The 23930-nt window shown below is 36.3% G+C and overlaps 2 protein-coding genes across 5 annotated transcripts; both read right to left on the bottom strand.

The window, feature by feature from the left end:
- Positions 1-1933: 1933 nt before the first annotated feature.
- LOC130729842 (tRNA-splicing endonuclease subunit Sen2-1) lies at positions 1934-5174 on the bottom strand. Its single transcript, XM_057581682.1, has 2 exons — positions 4854-5174; positions 1934-2970 (listed from the first exon to the last, which is right to left on the bottom strand). The coding sequence occupies exon 2, from the start codon at positions 2963-2965 to the stop codon at positions 2240-2242; it is 726 nt and encodes a 241-aa protein (XP_057437665.1). The 5' UTR covers positions 2966-2970; positions 4854-5174; the 3' UTR covers positions 1934-2239.
- Positions 5175-13878: 8704 nt separating this feature from the next.
- Positions 13879-21830, bottom strand: LOC130729837 (disease resistance protein RPV1-like). 4 transcript variants are annotated; one of them, XM_057581676.1, is made up of 8 exons: positions 21283-21830; positions 19108-20185; positions 18647-18952; positions 15992-18070; positions 15840-15903; positions 14998-15058; positions 14620-14697; positions 13923-13939 (listed from the first exon to the last, which is right to left on the bottom strand). In XM_057581676.1, the coding sequence occupies exons 1-4, from the start codon at positions 21828-21830 to the stop codon at positions 16187-16189; spliced, it is 3816 nt and encodes a 1271-aa protein (XP_057437659.1). In that variant the 3' UTR covers positions 13923-13939; positions 14620-14697; positions 14998-15058; positions 15840-15903; positions 15992-16186. The 4 variants fall into 4 exon arrangements, with proteins under 4 accessions (XP_057437658.1, XP_057437659.1, XP_057437660.1 ...); XM_057581675.1 differs by lacking the exon at positions 14998-15058 and having other exon boundaries at positions 13879-13939; XM_057581677.1 differs by lacking the exons at positions 13923-13939; positions 14620-14697; positions 14998-15058 and adding an exon at positions 15066-15524.
- Between the last annotated feature and the right edge of the window lie 2100 nt (positions 21831-23930).

Below are 23930 nucleotides of genomic sequence, written 5' to 3'. Positions count from 1 at the left end.
GTAAATTAACAATCCCTAGTCCCCTCTTCTTCTCCATCTTCTGGCTTCCAAGTTACACTTCTCTTCTCTCTCTCCGTCGCCGGTGCTGATACTAATGGTTGCCCTCTTATGTTTGTTGATGCCTTCGTTCCTGGTCCTGGTCCCGTCGTGAGCGACTCCGATTCTCTGTTGAGGACAACGAGCGGATCCTAGATCCAGATCCGTTCCTCCGCCAGAGAGAGAGAGAGAGAGAGAAAACGTGAGAACTTCGCCTTCATCGCCAAGCTCGCCACACTGCTCACGAACCACAACGATGTTCTCGACCAAATTGCATCTTCGCCACCTGCTACTCTGCACTTCACCACCTTCTATCGTTGATGGACAAAGGGGTTAAGGTCGATGCTGGTTGCTTTGATCTTCTATTTAATTTGTACGGAGGGCGTTTGATGAGGTGGTTAACAATTCGTTCTTGTTTATGTACTACAAGTTTGGGGCTGATTTTACAATTTTGGGACTTGGCTGGGCATTGTGTTGGGGCTGATTTTACAATTCTGTTTTGCCTTCTTTTTTTTTCTATCTTTTGATGTAATTGTCTTGTTTCTTGTTTTTGCTTTTCTCTTACCCCGCTTGTATTCCCTATAATGCAAGCTTTGTTCTATAAAAAAAAAAATGCAAGTTTGGTATGTTAAGTTTTGAGGCTTTTTCACAGGTGTTAACAGAGCATAGAGTGTTGGAACTTCATGGTTTCTGGATGTGGTATAATAGCAGGGAGATGCAATATTTAGGTATTCATTCTGAATTAATCAGTGTAGGTTGGGCAATTGCTTCATGTGCCCAGTTAGAAGCAACCAACTTAGGAAGGTGAAGGTCAATTTATTGCAATGTGATAAAGGGATTTATGGATCACAATATCTCAGTTAGCAATTCACGCCTAGAAATGTATGGAAAATGTGATATGATGACCATTGCTTGGAGCCAATATTTAATAGGTTGGAGAGGGATGCTGGTTAACTAATGCACGGAGGGAGGGCGTTTGAAGAGGTTGGAGGGTGTAAGTTATAGAATTAGTAGAGGGTGATTTCAGATTCAGATATGTGGTGAGGGTCAGAGATTGGTTGGTGATGAAGGAGATAAACCAGACAGAATTATTTTGGAGTTTTTTTAATATATTTTTATCTATCATAATTTACTAATATAACCCTAGGTCCACCGGTGGACCAATAATGAAAGTGTCCACCCTAGTGGGCACCCAAATGTTAATTGTTAGAAAATTAGTTCCTTCGGCAGGGTATGAACCTTGGCCCTTCACCCTGCAAATCTCTTAATTTCCCTTAGCTCACCAAGTAAGCTATCCCCCACCACTACCACTTATTAGAAATCACAATTTTTTTCCGTTTTTTACTGGTTAAATGAACAAATGGATGGGGATCAAAGTCGGTTGAGAAGGTAAAGGTCACCCCGACCCATATTGGTTTCACCATCGATCGCCAGGTAGTATTTTAACAACAATTCCTCCAAAATCCTTTCTGTCATCCGAAACGCGATCTACCTTCATCGTCAACAAGCTTTCTCCCTCATCGCAGAACCAACAATCTTTTAGCGAAAACATGGAAGAAATTGGAAGATGATGGGGTATAGAGGGAAAAGTGAAAACTCTTGAGAGAAAACGAATTCTCTCAAACGAAGAAGCTACTCGCACCTGCTTCATTGAAATGTGAGTCTAGTGCCAAAATCAATCTTGGAAACAGATTCAAACACCTTAAATTTGCTGCAAACTCACGTTTGAAGGCCTTGATCCGATTCTGCTGGGAGGGAACGCAGAACCAAACACACTTAGATCTATAGATTTGTAAATAAAAAATACATTTATTTGAGAGAAAAAATTGCAATAGTTTTGAAATTTTATGAATAAGTTCCTATACTTATTTCTAAACATATTAAGATATTTATCAACTAGAAGAAAAATAAACTATATAGATAATAAAATAAAATAAGAAGAAATTAGGTAAAAATTTACCTTGAAGACGTTCACAACCGCGCAGACCTCCTAAGAAAAAATTACCATATACTTGAGTATTCATTAACGTCCTCGAATAATAGCTCAAGTGATAAGAGCTAAGACATAAGGATTGTGTGGGATAAAGGGTGAATGGTTCGAACCCTGAGGATGACTAATTTACTAACATTACTAACAACCAACATTTACCTATAAACAAAACTTCATTACCTGGATCTTTATCAATGTTAGCATAAATTACATCTAGGTTTCACGGCATAGTTCTGGACTCCACCTAGCGATTGTGCGTTCTTCAACAGAATAGTTTGCCAAACATGATGGAGACTCATCACTGCTACCATTTTTATTCACATACATAACCAATAAGATTTTTGCAACACTTCCTAGAAGCCGAGTTATGCAATGAGCATCAGACCATACTCCCAATCTTCCATTTAGATCTTTTTTATCCTCATCTGATAGAACAAGTATGCCATACTCAGAATGGATGCGAGCCGGATGATGACGATAGACTACAAAGTCTACACCATACTGAGCCCCTGATTTCACTACCCAATTTTTCATTCGAAGGTGAGAGTAAGCCTTGTAGAAACAAGGGAATGCTTCTTTCTTGGACTTCATGTAATGCCATAGCTCTTCATCATTTTGAGGACCCAAATCGCCACGAATAATCTTGAGGCATTTTAAGGAACAGCATAGGAAGAATGCTTCCTCGAAGCTTAATTGAAACAAGTGTTGATCCTTTTCAACTGTTCTCACCGGTTGACCAAAGCATGCTTTATCGAATAGGTCAATTTGTTCTGCTCCCACTGCTAAGTGTACACTGTTATCAGAGAGAAATCCACAAGCATCTGATTGAACTAGAGAAGATTGGAGATGAGATATTGTCTTTGACATGGGTTCTTTAAGAGCTTCAGCTTCTGCGTCCTTTTTAGATTTTGCATCTTTTCCTTTCCATCTTGGCGCCATTTGGCCTTACAAAATGAGTGAACAGATGAGTGAATTCCAAGTCCATGTAGATATACCAAAGCTCAACCATAAAGTTAATGAAAGAATAAAGGAAAATTCTTGCAAGAAAAGGGGGCAAATTCAACTTCCCACCAATAAATACCCAAATTGTATTTGAAAATGTCCATGGTATTTGTGTGCCCAACTCAGAGACTACAAACCCCAAAAATGAGAAATTTTGGGCATTTACTATTACGTATGCAATAATCAAATAGATTATAAGACTCAAGGGCCTCATAAGAATTACAGTGATCTTAAATTATGCTAATGTCTCTGAAAAGTATCAAATATTATACAGAGGAACAAGTAAATGCAAAAATTATATCTAATCATAAGCATACTACAGATAAAAGTCACAGAACTAATTCTTCAAATAAAATTACAAGCTTAACTAGTACAGAGCACTTTTAATATATATGCTGACATTGATATTATAATATCTCATTTGTCTTTTAAAAGAGCCAATTGGTGTCAATTGTACCATATGGTCCAGCAACAAGTGAGTGAATCGAAAAAAGGAAAGCAGTCACCCCCAACTTCTAATACTTCTAGCTTTATCATTATAATACCAGGTTCATTTCATTCATTCCAGGGATTCCCAACCAAACAGTTGAACTCCTACTTTTCCAAATTTTTTGCCAAACATATTTGGAAATAGAAGCAGTGTTAAACAGACTATTGAAACCATTCTCATGTGTTACTCACGACTATTGGCTCATATAAGAAAGTAATTAGGGGAGAGGAGGAAAAGAACTGACAGAACTGCAAACACTAATAACAGGTTCAAAAGACCTGTGCAAGTTTATTTTCACAGACCCAAGAAGCACAAAGGAGGGGGTTAACAGCCATGGAGACCGTTATGACAAGAACCATGGTAGAAATATAATATAAAATCATTCACGTAAATGGTTTTTTTTGTGTGGAGGACAGCTCAAATAGTGTGGTTAGTCGTGGGAAGGGGGTACAGATTTGTTTTCATCTTCGTGCCTTTTTTACGAAAATGTGCTTGCATCTCCTTCTTCAGTCATATAAAACTACATTAATTGATCACCATATCAAACTTGAACTTCTATTAATCCTGTAATTATCTTGTTGCAGTCAAATTGGTGAAGAAGTTGAATTTCCAGCATATAGCCTATGTAACCAGACAAAGGTGAAAAAGCACAATTGTTCTACTCTTATGCAAGAATGCTTGTTTTCTTGCACCTATGAAATCAGGTATAATTTCACAAGCACATAAGGATTCTCAGGAAGTCATTCTATCAAGAATGTCAAATTAACTGTTTTATTATCCTCAGACTAATTAAAAGCCATTAGCTATCTATTTTACTGAATTTAGTTTCCATTTTCCACAACTAATGAGCTAAACAATCAACAGCCAACACAAGAGCGGTGCAGAAAGGGATTCAACCAGTCAACAATGTCAATTGCCGCCAGCTGACATACTCAAGGTTTCAAATCGCAGTTGCGATTGCCGCTGCATCGCAGAATTACGACAAATGCATGGTGATGAGGCGGTCACAATGCTTATGCAGGGACTCCAAACCCCGTTACATTGCGGACTGCAATTTGAAACCCTAAACACACTAGGCACCAATTTCAGAGCCAAAGTTTCATCATTTTCATCTCTAAATTGCCTATCAGTCTCAAATGAGCATAATTTAGCCAAATAACAGTAGCAGCAGTGACATCACATGCATGTTCCCCCACAATTTAAAACAATATCACTCAACGAATCTTCAATTAACAATACAACTCATCCAAAAGCTAAAAGTCAACAAATTCCTAACTTGGGGGAATTCCCAAATTGGGGAGTCGTGGATTTCAGTTAGGAACTCATTCCTCTTACCTGAATCGAAGCTTGCTTGCGGTCTCTTCCTTCTACAATTGTTTTGCAGCAAAACAAAGTGAACAAAGCAGTGACTATAATTGAAGCAGTGATGATGAGAGGGGGCGATAGCAGCAGGTAAATAGGGGCAGGAGAGGGAGCCGAAAAAGCGAGACTGAGAGAATGGAAGAGCGACGGTGAGGTTTTTCTTTTTTTATAGGCAAATGTTAGTGGTCGGAAATGCCAGTAAATTAATCCCTCCTTCTGGGTTCGAACCAGGGACCCTTCACCCTCACTCACCCAACTTTTATGTCTTTAACTCTTACCATTTGAGCTATCCTTTGGGATGAGCGACGGTGAGGTACTCTTATACCATGTGATTTTTTTTCTTCCTACATGTTAGAATTATTATTAGGGATTTTTAGTTATTATCTTCTCTTCATCATTTCTCCAATAGTATGTGGTAAAACAGGTATTTCCTCTACTTATTGAGAAGTATTTCTCTTGAGGAACAGGCATCCTTAGTTTGGCAGTCCTGTGAATATGATGGCAGAGTTTCTTCCATGGCTTTCAACATCTATTCCGCCTGATGAATCTCAGGATTTACGAAATTGCTTGATCAAGATAGTGCCAGAGATAAAGCTTCTTCAGAAGGTGTAATTTTAAAATGCTGTTTTAGACCATTGTTTCATTTTCTTGTTAATGATATTTAATGGGTTGAAGCTGATGACCCAATTTATTGTAAGCTGACCACCAATAAGGAGAGTTTACATTTGGAAGAGTAAGAGGAAGGGTAGTGAATGAGAGCCTTAAGCTCCTATTAATACAAATAACACAAGTTGTTCCTAATAGATGTATTAGAATAGCTGTAGTACCTGCTTGGTTGGTCACTATGAAGAGACAGTATCTATAAGGCAGTTAGTGAGCATAATTTGGGGGTATCCATTGTTTTGAGAGAGTGCAAAGAGGCCAGGAGGTTTCTCAAGTACCAAGTGAAGGGAGAGGGGGGGTATCCTTCTATGTTCATATTGATGCTATTGCAGAGATTGATTGCTTGCTATGAAGTTATTTGTCTCATACTAGAATTTTACCCGTGCGATGCACGAAACCTGCTCATTTTATTTATTTAAATGTTTTGTTCTTAATACATCTTTGACTATGATATAAATCATTAAAAACATTGGAGCATCAGTTGAATATTAATCAATAAACGATTATCAAATATTAAAGACGACTTAATATATTCCCTTACGTCCATTCTTCAAGAGCATTAAGAAAATAATTCTCTGATGTATAAAAAAATGAGCATTTAGCATAATAAAACCCCCATGAGTGGCATCTTCATTAACATAATATATTTAGAAAATAAAATTTCATGTGATAAATTTATGCAAAAGAGGAGTAATTGTTAATGAAATTCTGGAAAATAAATGTGGAACATTGCAACCGCCATAGTTTAAACGATACATAAGAGGTCCAGTAGCTCAAATACATCAAACTTAACAGCAAAATCTTGAAATTTAACACTAAAATTTTTTATTCAATTTTTTTTGGGTGTTTTCTTTTTTTAATTCGTGTTATTAATTTAAAGATATTTTACAAATTAAAAGAAAAAAATTTATTTTAAATATAAGAAATCATAAATTTTTAAGTTTTTTTTGTACTATATGTTTTTTTTGTTTTTTGAGTTGCTATTTTTTTTTTATCTTTTATATTCGTTTTTGTTTGTCACATGAATTCGTTAAAAATCTGTGTTATTTTTGTTATGTTTATTAAAAGATAAGTTATGAATTAAGATAATAAAATAAATTTTAGATATAGGAAAACAAAAATTTGTAAGTGTTTTTGCTTGATTGATGGTCATGTCAAGTATAACACTTTTTTGCATCTGGAACATTGAGAATAATGATTGCCCTGATGATTTTTCTGAAATAAAGAAAATAAACTGTGAAAAATAATATGAAGTCATAATATGTAACCACTAAGTTTTCTAAATGCATAAATAATCATTCAAATTCTGACATAAAGTAGGTTAAAGTGTGTTGAATTCACCTCTTTATTTAAAATTGTGTAACTGGTAACCAACTATTCAAAACAATTTAGAGTAAAGTATACTCACCCCCCTCAAGGTTTATTAGAATTACACTCCACCCCATTCTTATCTAAAATCTACACCCCACCCCATTTTATATAGAGGCAAATTTAGTGACGAAAAATATTCTTCATTAATAATTAGTTATTATTTAAATTGTTAATCAATAATTTCAAAAAATATTTTCATTATAATCCAATAAATTTAAAAATGTAAACATTACAGTCCCCCTCACTCTCTCAATCATGTTCTTCTTCCGCAAATTCACAATGCAAATTTTTGCAATAGCACACCTGACCGGTTGACAAACCATATCTCAAACACAGTGAAACATGCTTGTGTTTTCATATTTGGTAATAATTCAATTTGAATTAAAATAATCTCTTTATACCTCTAATTTTCAAAATTGGATTGTAGACCCTAAAAGCAACACAAATGGGTGAAGAAAATTGAGAAACAAAATTAAGAAATATGAAGTGGATCAGAGGTTATTAGAACCCTCAACGGTGCGGTGGAGCACCGTTTTTAACAAAATCCAACAACATCTTAAACCAGCAGAGCGTTCACTCACAACTTAAAGGGGTGAAGTTCACAAGAAGTAGTTGAACAAGTGACTTTGGGGATGTGCGATTCACGTTCTGGGGTTCAGGTCGCAACAAAACTTTGAGGCATGGTGGTGCCATGGGGTTTCACATTCTGGGACGGTGGCCACCGTGTTAAAGGGAGCAAAGGCTTGGTGGTGAGCGTTTGTGGTGAGAAATATGATTTGGAGATAGATGAGACGTGGACTCAACAGACAGAGTTGATGGTTTTTTTAAATTTAATTCAGTAAAATTATTTTCATAAATTAATGTATGATAGTGTATATGCATTAAATTTATTTAAATTTTAACTAATTAGTAATTATTTTTTATTAGTGACGAATTTGTTTTCATCACTAAATTTTGCCTTTATAAAAAATAGGGTGGAGTGTAGATTTTAAAAAAGAATGGGGTGGAGTGTCATTTTTGCAAACCTTGAGGGGGGTGAGTGTATTTTACTCAACAATTTAATATCCACTTGCGTGTTTTTCTGAAATTCTATGGCAGTCATTTGCTCTTACTTTTTATAACATATTAATGGATAATAAGAACCAAGGGAGATAGTTTTGAAAAATCCGGCAGGTTCTAAATGCATAATAACAATCTTTCAAATTCTGTCTTAAATTGGCTTGAAGTGTATTGAATTCACCTCTTCAACTGAAATTCTGTAATTGGTAAATAACTATCCAAAATAATTAATTCTCCACTTGCATGAGTTTACTGATAGTAGTGTGATCTATACATTCACATTTCATATGGCCAGCGGTCACAACTTAGGCATTTGTCTGCTGCAACGGTTCCTCTCATCTGAACAGCCATGCTTGCCAAGAGGAGTGTTTACTTGGAGAAGCTTTCGCATGCAAAGTCCATCTAACATATACAGTATTTCTCGGGCTACGGTCAAAGAAGGGATTTGATAATGTGCATGTTGAGGAGTTTCAATTATGTCATCTTTCTTTTCCTGCAGAAGAAAAAATAGAAAGCTTAAACTACTAAAGGTAGGTTTGTAGTAAAAAGCTTATTTAGTTTGCTAGAGATTATATGTTCAAACTATGCTTTAGTTGTAGCTATTGAAAAAGAAAAGGTGAAAGAAAGTCACTAAACGGGATAGATCACATTCTGCCAATTGTGAATATTCACTGTAATTAGCTTCTGATTTGTATAGTTCCTAATCTTCAAATTATGGCAAGTGTAAGAGAAAAAGTGATAGACCAAATGTATGAAACTTTGACAGAGAACTCATCATTTTTCCAATTCAAATAATTAGATTACAAAAACCCTTCAAGCGCTATGTGAAGGGTCAGACTCGTATCTTTGTGTGATGGAATTTAGAGGAAAAACAGGAAAATTGTTATAAATAGATATAACATAAAATGGACATCACAACAAAAAATATTTCAAGTTAGAAGTGACTTATCTACGAAAGCAAATAATACAAAATAATACAAAGCTCAGTACTTAAAATTGAAAGAAGAAAATACCCTACAACTCAAAAGCTTACTACCCAAGCACTCTGTTATAGATTACAACTAATAGAATTTACTTAACAAAAGTATGTAAACAATAGCAATGACATCAAAATATTATAGCAAAGAGAAAGAATAGAAATGATAGCATAATCTTGATAAAAATTTATACATTGTATGTTACCTAGCAATAATAGCAACAACCAAGGATCCCAATTACCCCTCCAACCCACTGATTCATGCTGGCCATTAAGCCAAAAGCAGAGAACCTGTAAGTGTAAACAGTGAAAATATGCTTGATAGTGTGTAAGGAAAAGTTTGGTTTACATTTTATGATTTTTCAGCTGGATTCTTGACTTTTATGTTTTCTGCAGCTTCACTCAGAGGAGCAAGGCATGGGTTCTCCTGCAAATTCAATAGGTTCATTTTTCTCACTTAGACAAAGCATTTCTTTTATCTATTTGTGTCAGTTCATTTGTTCAGTGATTAGTATGGTCTATATTGTCGCGTCAAGTAAGGGGAAGAAAGGAGAAATCCTTTTGCTTTTAATAATTGGTTGAATTTAATTTTCTGATGCTCAACATATTTAGGCTACTCTTGAAGTCCTTATGTTCTTGCTATGCAGAGATAGACTATCCTGGTTAGACTGTCTAGTTCAAGATGTTTCAACCAGTGCACCATCTCCAACTGCAACTTCATATTTTCAGTCTTTTACCCCTCATAAGTCTATACAACCAAGAACTTATGGGATGCCGAGGCATCTTTTGAGGGTATTAGTACAGAGATCAAATATCATAGGAAGACATGGTCTTCTGGGAAACTGGCTACCTGCCAGATACATTATCAATGCATCAGTTGAACTGAAGACTGGCAATGGTGTTGTTTGATTCTCTCTGGATAAGCCTGATGGTGTTATTCTACTAAGGATGGCCAGACAAAAAAGACTAAAAAGGCTAAAGTTAATGAACTCAGATTCAATCGTTTGAAGGCAAAGAAAAAGATGAATTCTCTAAATCCCGAAGTTAGAATTCGATATAAGCTTGAAAAGGTTGGAATTTCATGGTAATTTGTACTTTGCTTCAGCTGCTTGGTTGTTATTGATGATTTACTTTTGTGATTTTTCTTCCTTCTGGTCGGGGTTCATACTTTCATGATTTGATCACTTAGTTTTTCTTCATGTTTCAGTTCTCTATTAAATGTATAAGTATTGTTCTGTTACGTCCTGCATATATTGGCATTGAAATAAACAGAACATTGCCTTATGTGGATTTGTATTTGAAACACCTCTGTTAAGTTTTACTCTGCATTTGGGAAGCTTATGTGAAATCATTTTTTCATGAAGACATTAATATTAATATTTCTCAGTTACCTAGCTTATTAGACATTAGTATAACATCACATTATACATAATAGATATTTTTCTGTTTTTAACTTTTAACAACTTGGCTTTGGCATCTTCACCTCAGTTTACAGGAATAATTTAGTGCCTCAAATAGGCTCGAAAGAGGCATTTTTCCTTTCTTCCTCAATATTTCCTTTTCTTAAACTTGTTAATTTACAGGCTAAGCGAAAGGAGGTATGGTTGATTGAAAAGCTAAGGAAATTTGATATCCCAAAATCCCCAGCAGAAACATTTGATCCTGAAATTTTAACTGAGGAGGAGAGACATTACCTGAAGCATATTGATTGAAAGTTCGAGTATATCTAAATGACATACTAATGTCTAATAAAGTCTACATGAAGATAAATAACATGGAATGTTTGATGAAAAGTAAGGTTTTGTGCACTACAACAAAGTACAAACCAAGCATATTGATTGGAAGTTCGAGTCTATCTAAATGGACAGCCAATCATAGAACATCCCAAGCCAATATGAAATACCCCAAACAACTACACTTGAAAGTGGTGGCAAGTTAATGTTACCTTTCACCAAGCAGAGAAGTAGAGGGTGTCTACTCTTTGGAATCTTCTCCCAATTGATAGAATCTTGAACTCTCTACATGACATAATTAGTTCAATAGTTAAATCTTCCACATACTTCTGATGTGGCAACAACCTCTTCATTTTCATAATAGGTACATCTGAATCAGTCACCAAGCATATCACCTTAAGCAATTCTTCCAATCCTCTACAGTTATCTACAGTTATTTCATCTGAATCTGAGCCTTGAGTGCAACACTTGATTCATCTGCAATACCATGATCCATCTCTTCCACTCTGAGCTATGCAAGTTCAATTTGAAAAGTAGTTTTACTCCCTACAATTTCAAAAAGTTGAGAGACAAATATAGTTATACTGTAAAAAGAAAGACAATTTGTGATGTAAGATCAAGCAACAAAATACCATAATAGTAAGACAATTTATATATACATCATATGTAAATGCAAGTTGATATGCTATAGACAGTAGTGCTGAGGGACTATATAGAAAGAAAAGAAATATGTCAAGTATCTCGTGGAATGATTATGTACTTGATGTTAGACATTGAACCATAGCATTAATAGAAATTGATTTCCTTCAATTTACTGGGGCTGCATCTGAATCTCTAAACCGAGGGAACATATATATCAAAATTCATTCCTTGTGGCTGGCTCTCAGATGAACCTAAAGATTTTCTTAGAGAATACATGACAATGGGAATAAAAACCAACTATAAAGTGAAATTTGATTTGGACATAATTTGGGACTAATTTAGGATACTGAATTAACAGCTTTACATCATCACCAAGGAGATCTGAATGCTTGCAATGACTTTCAGCAGGACTTGGGGGACAATAGCTAAATGGGCATTGGTCTCTCCAATAAACCAAAACTGTTCATTTATCAGCCATGAAATTGCAGTGTCCGGTCCACGCCATAGCTTGATCCATAACCTGTGAAGATTCAGAAAAAGGAATCATGTCAAACTGTAGAAAAGAAGCAAACGGGATGGAACTTTGTAGCAGAAACGTATGAACATCAAAGCACACGATTGTTAAATTTATAGAAATGAATGGAGAATTGAAAATGCTTTGGATCAAATCAAACAACAAATCACACAAGCTGTAAATCAATAAGATTAGATTAGATGATAAGGTAGGTAATAGGCAAACAACCTGTAAAGCATACTCCACAGCTGTTTAGAAGGCTCGATGTAGGTCGACAGTACCATCGTTCAGGGGTACCGCTGGGTGTGGATCGATAATAGATGAGCTACGTAGGGTTCAAAGATCGAAGAATGAACACACTAACAGCTGGCCAACGTACAACTGGGCAGAGCAGAGAAGAGAAAACCGAATAGCCCAGGGAAGGAGTAGAGGATTGTTGCAGAGGCTACACGGTAGAGGCAATGAAGGGGGACGAGCGTTCGTACAAGGGAGACCGCCATGGTGCAGAGGCTACACGGTAGAGGGAGCAGAGGGTCGAGCGTTCGTCCAAGAGAGAAAGCCATCGATAAGTGAATGATGTGACAGCTGGCCGGTGAGAGGGGTCAGCTCCTACCTCTAAGCCTGACGGAGAAACGGCGGCCGGAAAACACGGTAAGAGGGAGGTAGGTTACTGAACACCCTAAACCCTAACCCTAACTGAAGTTGAGATGCTCCAATCAGCCCAAGACTCCAACAGGCCCAAAAGCAAGAGATCTGTAAAAAAAACAAAATTGGCTCTGATGAACAGTGAAATTTCATCTTGCTTTTTAAGTTAGTAGATTCTGCCCAGTTATATTATTCATATACATTTGATATGTGACAGTAATATATATCTTATCCTATTCTTGCTTATTAAAGGTAATTTTCACCTGGATGGAAGGGAGAAGTTGTATTAACAAACTTGAAAGTTGTAAAGATCATTCTTAAGTTAAATGTGGTTCTAGCCCATTAGCCCATCAAGTTGGGAAAGTAAGCTGCATATGTGACCAGTCCACAACAACTGGAAAAAGGAAATTATTTTTTTGACTGGTTACATAGAAATTACTCAGAAAGTTGTACATTAAAACTTAAAATGAATATCAAAATAACTGTTAACCCACAATTAACTCTACAGGACTACAACATTTTACAAGTCATGGACTCAAATAATATGAGCAGGCGTAATGATGACTCATGCTGAACATGAAGTGGAGTCAAGCTCACCAAGAAGCTCCTGAGTGCAGAAAATGAGATGACAGAGTTGTGAGGGTGTCAACCATATCCAAATAATTTTGAAATGCCTGTGCGATAAAAATAGTCACCTACTAATGGTAATACAAAAAGTAAAAGCAAATTCACATGGCTTGGAAGCACAACTTACCAAAACCAAGATAAATATTATAGCTAGCTATTCCAGGCTGACCAAGCCAAAACTTTCCCGGCTTTGAAACTAAGCCTCTGTGATGGGATACTCAAACACAACATCTTTGCCAGGCAGATTCATGTACACTGCGGCAAAAGTCTCCAACTTGTACTCGTTGTTCTTCGTTCCTTTGGGTCCAAGAAAACCTATTCACAGAAGGACAAACATACAAGGAACAAGGAATGAATAAAAACTATTGCAAAGGTAAATTAGTAGCATGTTTGGATCAACTTCTCCCCAAAATTGATTCTAACATAAAATCAACTGTCGAAGGATTTACAAACATGCAATAAGTTGCAAACTTCATAAGCAAATGACAACAAGTTTCACAGACACATGTTTAAACATTGGGATTCATTTTCCAATATAACATGCACATTCATTTACATGGTAAAGAGACATTTTATCCTATAAGAAAAACTTCTGATAGTTGATTGAACTACACGATAACTTTGGAAGTTGATAGGAAACAATAGCTCTACCTTCATAATTTTGGATCCATCAACTCGATACCTCACGCGCTTCCCAACAATCTCAGCAGGAAATACCACATCCTCTAACATTGCTTCATGAACAGCACTAAGGGTACGGGTGTGGGAACATTGCAGAACCTTTCTTTGGTGGTCTCAATATCCTCCGGGTGGCAATCAAGATGGCATCCTACATGTTTAATAGGATTTAGACAGGTCAGTGACAAAAAAACAAAGCTGCTCCAAAGTAAAGATTAATCAATATGAGATTGTTCAACAAGAATTTTCATTCAGGGGTAAATACTTAGTATGAGCTAATACGGAAGGGTCATATTGAAATTTCTCAGGAAAGAGGAATAACAGAAATAATCATGCCAACATGTAGTAAATGAATTGCACTCTCAACTCAAGATGAAGCAATCATGTATTGTGGTTTGTGGACATAAATCACTACTATTTCGTTACCAGGAGGTTTCACCAGTGCACTTCTTCATGATTAGTGTGTTTGAATTTCTGTTGGCAATGGTTAAAAGAACTTTTAACATAAATCCATGCCTCGCAATGGATTGCAGAAAAAGTATTTGGAAGTAACAGAAATTAAAACACACATGGAGTCAGGTTTGATAAAAGATTTTTCAAATTACAACATCAGAGTGAGTGACCGATGCAATGAGCACCAATACAGTACAAAAATGTATTCAAACTAACAAAAAACAATGTCAATGCCAAAAAAGTTAACTGCAATTCTACACAACAAAAATAAATTAAACTGAACTTACCTTCCCACTAAACTTATTTACAAGCTCCCTGACAAGTCTAACATGAATCTTCAGCAAAGATTTCCTGACTTACCAGGATTTATTGACTTACCATTTCAAATGGAGATCCTGAGCAATTTATACTGCCTCTGAATCTGGTGCCATGACAGCAGCTATATTTGGCGACACCCTGCACAATGCTAACAATTTAAAGGAGCAGAAATGGTATGAATACAAAGAAATTGATGTTGACAACACATTCCATAAGATTCCCTAAATAGCTCTCGTTTTCCACGTCTTGAAACTAATTGTCTCTTGTTTGAACTACAACAGAGTCACGTCAGTGTCATTCATACAAAGATTGTGCATATCCAAGTAAACCAACATTTCCATCAGTATATCGTAACCAATTTTTTATAAGCATAATTACATGCTAAGCCATACATGGTAGAATGGATTGAAAATTAGAAAAATAAAAAATAAAAGTTACTTTTGTTGATTCTTCAACTGACATCAGACGGCTGTGCTCTCTCTCACAAAATGTTCAAAAGCTGTAGAGGCAAAGATCTTCCAAACTATCAACATTGTTGAAAATAGACGACGCGCTATATATGTATGGCAACCAATTATCATGAACATCATACAAATTTTTTAACGTACTATTATATGTATCCCAACCAAGTATTGTATGTATCATACAAATTATTCCTATGGTGTTTAAAATTTGACATTAATTAGAAAAATAAGGGAAGTGATTGATGGAACGATTGAAGATAAAAAACATGGTAACCTTTTTTATTCACTTCCACTCCTCTATCGTCAGCAGCATTCCTCCTACTTTTACTCACACATAGACACATAGTTACATTTGCTAATTTTTCAACTAATTTCACATAGTTGTGCTCTCTCTCTCTCTAAATGTCCAAAAGAAGCAGAAACAATATTTCCCACTTATCATGTGCGTCCAATTGATAAGAAGAAACGTCTTAAGGAGTTCTTCTGATACTTCAAAGTCTGCTACAAAATTCAAAATCAATTGAAGATTCAAGCTATATTAAAAAAACTTAAAATGGATTTCAAATTAATTGTCAAAGCTAGTGCATGTTTGGTTTTCTTTTGAAAGTCTAGTGCATTGGAAATCAAAATTGCACATTACGAGGTGCCCGTGAAAGGAAGAAAGGACCTCTATTGGCATTCTGTTGGCATCAACAAAAAAACAAAACGTGCTCGCTAGCATGTCTAAAACATTTGCAAATCATGGACTCAAATAAATATGAGCAGGCTCAGTGTGTTCAACTTGAAACAGAGACAAGCTAGGTAATCAGGACACACCTTGAAATGACACGACAGAGTTGTGGGGTACGGTGTCCACCAAATCTAAATGAATTTGAAATGTCTGCAATAAAAATAATATACTATTAATTAATTAATACATAAAGAAAAACACAAAATAAACAGGAAAGTAGCTTGGAAGCACAACATACCCAAACCAAGGTAATAAGAAATAACATCTTATCATTAGCTGTTCCAGGTTCCCCGAGAAAAAAACTTATCTGGTTTTAAGTATGGTCGTGGCTCACAGAAAAACCATATGACAGCATGTTTCACCTTAGACACGGCTTTTTCCAGTGTGTTCTTCAAGTTCATTATTTGAAACTCTCAGAGCGCTGGAATAGTCATTAACATGCACCATCACCATTATCATCTTTTTCTTTGTTATAAAGAGGGCATATTCCGCACATCTCGGGATATACTTTTAAACCAAGCCACTTCGGAAAAAAGTCAAACGTGAAGTTGAGGGCATGAAAGGTCACTTTGTCAATGCTTGCAAAGTCCATTAAGTAATGTTTCCATAGGAATGTGTGCTTGACATGTCCCATTCGATAACAACTCAAACTCAAAGAATCGTTTAACTGAACATCGTTGGGAATGATATATTTGAAGCCATCAGATTCAAGTGTTAATCTGTATCGAAAACCACGACATCTAAGTTTCAAGAGAGGCATGTCTTCATGACGTAAAACGACACACACAGCAAATCCAATGAGCCTATTATAATTGCATTGATCTAGAGAGCTCTTATTCACAGTAACTGAATTTCCCTCGCCACGATAAGGGAACCAATCAGGAACTGCACTCCCTGGAAAGCAATAGAACACAAACCTATATGCATCCTCAATGATCCTCAGCCTTGCATCGGCCAAAACATCACTACAAGCACTTGGATATTTTTCTTCTTCATAATTGGTGAAATAAAGTTTGAAGGTACCCTCTTTCCTTGGATTTGGCATCATCAATCTTCTAATGGATGGGCAATTAAATGCCAATAGCTGTTTCATAAATGGTGGAAGCTGTGGGATACATTCAAGCATTCTGCAACCACTTACATCAAGTGATTCCAACCTTGAAAGATGAGCAATACTCTCTGGAAGGTTCACAATTGCGGTGTCTTGCAGTGACAGTTTACTTAATGATATCAAGCGACCTATGTCATTTGGGATTTCTGTTAACTTACAGCAAAATGAAAAGTCAAGCTCAGTGAGAAGGTTTAGATTACCAATGCTGCTTGGAAGTGACTCCAGATTACGGCACTCGTTCAGACACAGGGTTTGAATGCCCACCAAAAAATCCAACGATGAAGGCAGTTTTTTAATTGCTGTTTCTGTTAAGCTAATGTGAGCAAAACTTTCTGCAGGCTCAAAGATCTGTGGGAAGGTCTTTAGCTTTGAGCAACCCTTAAAATCAAGTCCTGTCAGCTTCAATTTGAAAATGCTGCTTGGACAAGTTTCAAGTGATTCACAGTCGGTAAGGTCTAACTTGCAGAGTTTGGTGAGTCGTCCAATCCATGAGGGAATAATCTTAAGCCTTCGGCATTTGTTCAAGCTCAGTTCTTCAAGCCCCACCAAACGCTGCAAGGATGAAGGTAGTTCTTGTATTGCTGTTCCATCTAAGACAAGCACAGCTAAATTTTCCATTGTCTTCTCAATTTCAGGGAATTTTTCCAAATTTGAGCAACCACTAAGAATAAGTCCTCTTAGCAATTTCAACTTATAAAGGTCGTTTGGAAGGCTTGTAAGGGATCTACAATTACCAAGATTTAACCAACAAAGCTCATATGAAACTCGTGAGGGCTGAATTTCTCTAAAAGAAAGATTTTTTAAATATTTTTCGTCTAGACCTTTTCCATTCATCTCCTGATAGCCAGAGGGACCTTTTGCATCATCACAAATTTCTATAGCCATTCCATCAAAATGTGGACCACGTGATTTAACCACCTCGGTTCTATTGATTGAAAACGTTTCGAGCTTCCAACAATCACAGAGCCATACTACTCCAGAAGATCTTGATAGAATATTGCTACGAAGATTTAAACTCGTGAGCTGAAAACAACCTATCAACCATACAAAATTGAGCCTGTTGAGGAGCCTCGAGGAGTAAACTTGAGTCAAGCTTTCACAACCACTAAGAGTTATTTCCTCAATATTTGGAAACTTAGAAAGGTCTGGTATTCGAATAAGGTCTGAAGAAAAACTAAGATTTAGCCTTTTCAAATTTGGTAATTCCTGGTGTAAAAAGTAAATGATTAGGTGACAAAAAATGTATGTATACTTAACTCTATATGCAGGGCATAATGAACAAGAGTACCATATTCTTATACAAAACATAAAGAACTAAGTTGTAGCATTCAATTCTATAGTGATAAGATTAAAAATTAAAGACTATTCATAACTAAAAGAAAAAGGTTAATGGTCAAATTAGTCTCTAAGTTTGTAAGCGAGTTTGATTTTAGTCTTTCAATCTGAGGAAAAATAACGTTTAGTGGCGGTTAAAAACCGTCTATAATTGTAAAAATGACTACCACTAAACGTCGTTTTTCCTTAGTGAGACTAAAATCATACTTGTTTACAAACTCGGGGATTAATTTGACTATTAACTCAAAGAAAAATTCTAGTAACACTCACTTTAACGCTCCCCTAGCCTCTTCAACGCTCTCTCATTGTTTGGTTAAAATCCATGTGGAGTCTACTAAAAATATGGACAACCCTTCCAATTAAGTGGATTCACATGAATTTCAACCAATCAATGAAAGAGTTTTAAAAAGAGTGTTGCAAATGAACATAGCATAAAGCTTGAATTACCTGATCATCCTCCCAAAGTTGTTCAAGAGAGCTTTTAAACAACACAATTTCAACAAGATTTTCTGGACAAAAGTCCAACGGCAAAGATCGTAGAGGAAATTCATCCCAATGAAGAACTTTTAAACCATCCGGAAGACTTCCAAAACTTGCAGGAAGGATCACATTCGATTGACCTTCGAAGAACGAAGAATATTTATGAAAATGGAGTATTCTCATATTTGGCATATGTTTGAAAGTTTCTGGATGTAGTTGAACTTCTTTTATTTTGTATATTTCAAGGAATATACATTGTATTGCATGCGTCCCCTATAAGTAAATGCAGGGTGTTATGGATAAATAAACATAAAGGGTGTATAGTTGCAGGAAATTTAATAATTGCTAAGTGCTTCGCAGTATGTGAGAAGTAAATCCATGAGATTATGTGAGTTATCAAGTGGGGGTTGAAGTGCAGAAGAAAATACCTTGTTATTTCTTAAAACATGATAAATTTCTTCATGGTCCCATAAATGACTACGTTTTCCAGGATCATTGACACATTGTCGACGAACAATTTCTAATCCCATTTCCACCATTAGACCATGCACAACGATTCGATCTCTCCAAATTGATATAAAACCCCTATCTTTGAGAACATCCATTCCAATTTGAGCAGAGAAACCACAATTATCTAGTGTGTGTTCTACAATATGCTCCAAATGTCCTCTATAGAAACAAGCTATGTCAAGAAATATTTCCTTCTGTTCATTATCCAGTCCATCATAGCTTAATTTCAACACATTGAAAATTTTATCATCGGGAAACTTTTCCAACTTTTGCAGCCCACTTTCCCATGCTTTCTTTGCTTTACCATAAAGCAATGAGCCCAAAACTTCGAGAGCTAATGGAACCCCTTTAGCATATTCTAATACCTTTTCTACCAAGGCCGTATAACCTTCTATGGGATAGTTTTGTTTAAAGGCCTTCAAACTGAAGAGCTTTAGAGAATCTTGGGAATCCATCTCTTTTACCTTATATATTCCATCAGCTTCAGCATTCCAAAGCACTTGGATGTCTCTGCTAGTCACAATGATCCTACTTCCCTGGCCAAAGTTTCCACGCCCTCCAAATAATTTTTGAACTTGACTCGAATCTTTCACATCATCAAGAATAAGGAGAACCTTTGCTCGTTTGACCCTTTCAATTGCAAAATGTAATCCATTGGACGAGATCTCTTCCTCCAGAAGTTCTGATAAGTATTTTTTACGTAGAGAGTCCACTCCAATTCTTTCAATTTCTTGCTGAGCATTTATAATGCAGCTCCTGGAACTGAATTGTATAGCCAGCTTGTTATGTAATGCTCGAGCAAGTGTAGATTTACCTATTCCTCCCATGCCCCAAATTCCTATGATCCGAACACCTGCTGACTCAAGGTGCAGCAAGGATTGGACTTGTGCAATATGCTTGTCAATTCCAACCACTCCTTGATTATCACTTGAGAAAGAACGATCCAATTTTCTTAAAATATCTTCCACAATATTCTTGACAAGCATAGATTCTGGTCTGGAACACATAAAAGGAACAAAAGCATTAGTCTTTAATTCTCCATAGGAGTTTATATGAACCAACAATCGAATATTATTTGGTAGGGAAACATAATGGTGTCATATTTATTGCTTTTAATCTGTAAAACATAGTTTGTCATATTAGTTCCATTCTAAGGGCTCGTTTGGTGGTCAGGATATGATAAGAATAGAATATGATAAATGATTGGATAAGGAGAGGATATGATAAGATCATGATACACTGTTATGTCTCATCCTATCATGCATTTGAGGTGAACATGATATTGATAGGATATGATAGAAATAATGAAAAATGTATCAAATTTTCCTTTGAAATAAAAAATTCATAATATTCATAAACTGATATCTTATCATGTCAGGATAATTTTTATCATAACTCCCCCTCATGATAACTTTTACGTATGATAGACAAGATAAGATGAGGGACAAGATAGTGCTATCTTATCCTGCTAGCGTAACAAACAACATATTACAATAGGATATGATTATAGATAAGGGACAAGATATGATTATTGCTATCATATCATATCTTCTTATCCTGTCCACCAAACAGACCCTAATTTTATTAATTGACATAGGATATAATTTATTAATATGGAGGTGCCAATTCCAATAATATATTATTTTTTTTACACCAAGAAGATAAATTGCACTTGTCCGGAATCGATTCTTGAACCTCTCCCTTTTTTTTTCTTGAATATCTCCCTACCCAACTCATATGTTCCAGCTCCTACCATTTAAACTATCAGAGCCTCTATGACTTAGCGGTCTAGAGTTCGATCCCTGCTCCCCTCACTTTCTAATTAAAAAAATGGAATTTAATTAAGCACATGGTAGGCGGGCCTGTGCATTATCCACGCTTCAAGCCAAAAGGGCTCTTGCGTGAGGGGCGTGTTAGAATAATATAAAACCAATTGAATTTACCCTACCTTCTTACAGTACGGGACAATTCCAAAAATATATTGATTCAAATGAAAAACATTTATCAACGCATGTATAATTTCAACAGAAAAAAAAAACATGATTAATGGTGTGGAATCAATCAATCAACACAAAAATTACTAAATTAGTCACCTGGTGGTGCGTGAATTCCAGCCAGAAATTCCAGCTGCTTCGGTTAGAGAAACCTTCCACCTCCGTGTTACTTCATCCTTAAACCGGTTTTCATGGTTAACAAATGCATCTGCATAGCTTTCTTTTTGTTGCCTTACACTGGATGGATCCACCTTGTAGAAAACTGGTATCACATCCCTTCCATATCTTTTCCTGCATTCCAGAATCTTTGCAAGCTCATCCAAACACCACGAAGAAGAAGCATATTGTTGTGAGAAAATGATGACATAAATAGTGGACTGTTCAATTGCTTTGTAGAGTTCAGATGAGATCTCATCGCCTCTCTCTAATTTGTAATCAATGAACGTATTGATGTTTTTCCTGCCAAGTTCAGCATAAAGATGACTAGTGAAGTTCTCACGCGTGTCTTCCCCTCTAAAGCTCAAAAACACATCATACTTTGGAGGAGGAGGGGACATAACAGCAGCAGTAGCAAAAGAAGAAGATGAAGAACTCCCCAACATTGGAATAAAAAAAATTCTTCCCTTCTGGTTGGATTGTCTTTGCATTTGGCATTAATATGTCATTATATCATATATATTATTGACCATAAACCTCTGATAGATCAACTATATACTTTGGAAACTTCCACGCGCCATCCAATAATTTGACCAGTCAACTATAGACCTTTGTGATTCATTTTTATGTACTTGCAACTGAAAGTTCTAAATATTTGGCAGGCAATTTCAAATGCAAGTAGCTCAATTATTTACTGCTGGTCACTCTTCCTTGATAATTCAAGTCATTTTTTATTTGTGATCCACCAAGTAGGCTAAGAAACTTCTCGGTTTTTTATTTGTAATTTTTAAACTTCAAGATATAGATTTAAAAACAAGGGTTCCTAAAAACAAATTAACAAACATACCAAAATTTGTCTTGGGGTATATTCAGCAGTCTATGCTTCCTCTATTCCTAACCAGTGGGAAATTCTTGGGAATCATCTCTTCTCGTTACGTGACGTTGTTACTGTCCCATGGCTAGTGGCTGGAGACTTCAATGAAATATTCCTCCCCTCAGAGGTCAGAGGCGGAGCCTTCCTTGCTAATCGGGCCACTCGTGTTGCTTAAGTGCTAGATTCTTGTAGATTGGTGGATCTAGGTGTAGTGGGTAGTCAGTTCACATGGCACATGAAATGAAGGTCAACAACATAATAGTTATGTCAAAGAGATTAGATAGAGTCCTCGGAGATATTAATTGGCGATTGGAGTCCCCGGAAGCCTATGTAGAAGTGCTTCACAAGATTCATTCGGATCATTATCCTTTGATGATTAATTGTGGGGTGGCTCGCCATCAACCATCCTCTAGATCTTTCAAATTCATGGCTGCTTGGGCGGAGCATCCAAATTCGCTGCCACTTGAGGCTTCTCCCAAGCTGACAGAGGTAGCGAAGTTCCTTCTAGTGCAACCGATGACAAAAGAGGAGGTGAGGACAGCCTTGATGTCCATGAAGTCATTTACAGCACCAGGGCCGGATGACTTCCAACCTTTCTTCTACAATAAATATTGAGATCATGTGGGCGAGGATCTTTGGAAACTTGTGTGTGTCACCTTTGAGGAAGGGGGAGTTGATGTGAAGCTCCTGGAAATTTTGGTGGTCCTCATCCCCGAAGTGGACTGACTATCCAACGACGATTAAGAGTTCTGTCCCATCAGCTTATGTTATGTCACCTTGAAACTTATTACCAAAGTCATGGTTAATAGAGTGAGACCATTCCTAGACAATGTGGTCGGCCTGATGCAGAATAGCTTCCTGCCAGGCAGAGGAACAATGGACAATGCCTTCTTGAGGGATTGCATTCCATGGAGGTATTACTTGTTGTTTTGTGCAGAGGGATGTGAACCAGGTAGCTGATTGGCTAGCTAGCGTCGCGTTGCAGTTTCCGCTTGGAATTCACGTGCTCCCTTCCCCGTTTGGAGACTGTCATCGGTTGTTGTCATTGGACTTGGCTACTGGTGGGCGTGTTGCCTAGTTGTTTTCTTGGGGCTTAGCCAGTTAGCCCCCTCCATGTTTCCAAAAAAAAAAGTTGTCTTACTTGTCTTTATTGTATAGAACTCGTGCATAGAGTTTCTTTAATTTAAAATCAAAAGAAGTCCTAAACCTTATATAATCACCTTAGTTGTATATTATTAATATTAGTATTTCTCATATACGTATATTATTTAACAGTGGTAAATTTATAATCATTTTGGTGAATATGATAAATTGGCAATGTAAAATCAGTTTGGAATTTAGATAGTAACTTGACTTTTATCCCAATCTATAAGAAGAAGAATTGTACAATCCTAACGTTAGTTTACACTCGTGTTACGATTATCTAAACATGGGCTCAATTGGTGGCATAATACTCAATTTACAAACTATGCTTTCCATTCTCAAAGAACGTGTGAAAAATGAACATTGTAATTTTTTATTTGAGTAAAATACACTCCCCTCCCTTGAGGTTTGCCAATATAACACTCAGCCCCATTCTTAATCAAAATCTACACTCCACCCCACTTACTTTACCAAGTTAAGTATATCTTAAAAGATGCTCACGGAATATTCTTTTTCATTCCAAACTAATAGATTTAAATTTTCAAATAATATAAAAAATATTTTAATGTTATTT

The sequence above is a fragment of the Lotus japonicus genome, chromosome 1 (genome assembly GCF_012489685.1).
Source record: "Lotus japonicus ecotype B-129 chromosome 1, LjGifu_v1.2".
In the NCBI taxonomy this organism is placed as follows: domain Eukaryota; kingdom Viridiplantae; phylum Streptophyta; class Magnoliopsida; order Fabales; family Fabaceae; genus Lotus; species Lotus japonicus.
This window is presented reverse-complemented; position numbering and strand designations above follow the sequence as displayed.

Excerpts from the sequence above, each read along its gene's own strand:
- LOC130729842 (XM_057581682.1), bottom strand. The coding sequence starts at position 2,965 with ATGGCGCCAAGATGGAAAGGAAAAGATGCAAAATCTAAAAAGGACGCA.
- LOC130729837 (XM_057581675.1), bottom strand. The coding sequence starts at position 21,830 with ATGCAAAGACAATCCAACCAGAAGGGAAGAATTTTTTTTATTCCAATG. Across the intron at positions 20,186-21,282 it reads TGGAATTCACGCACCACCAG|ACCAGAATCTATGCTTGTCA; the intron begins GTGACTAATTTA and ends TATGTGTTCCAG. Across the intron at positions 18,071-18,646 it reads AACTTTGGGAGGATGATCAG|GAATTACCAAATTTGAAAAG; the intron begins GTAATTCAAGCT and ends TTTTTACACCAG.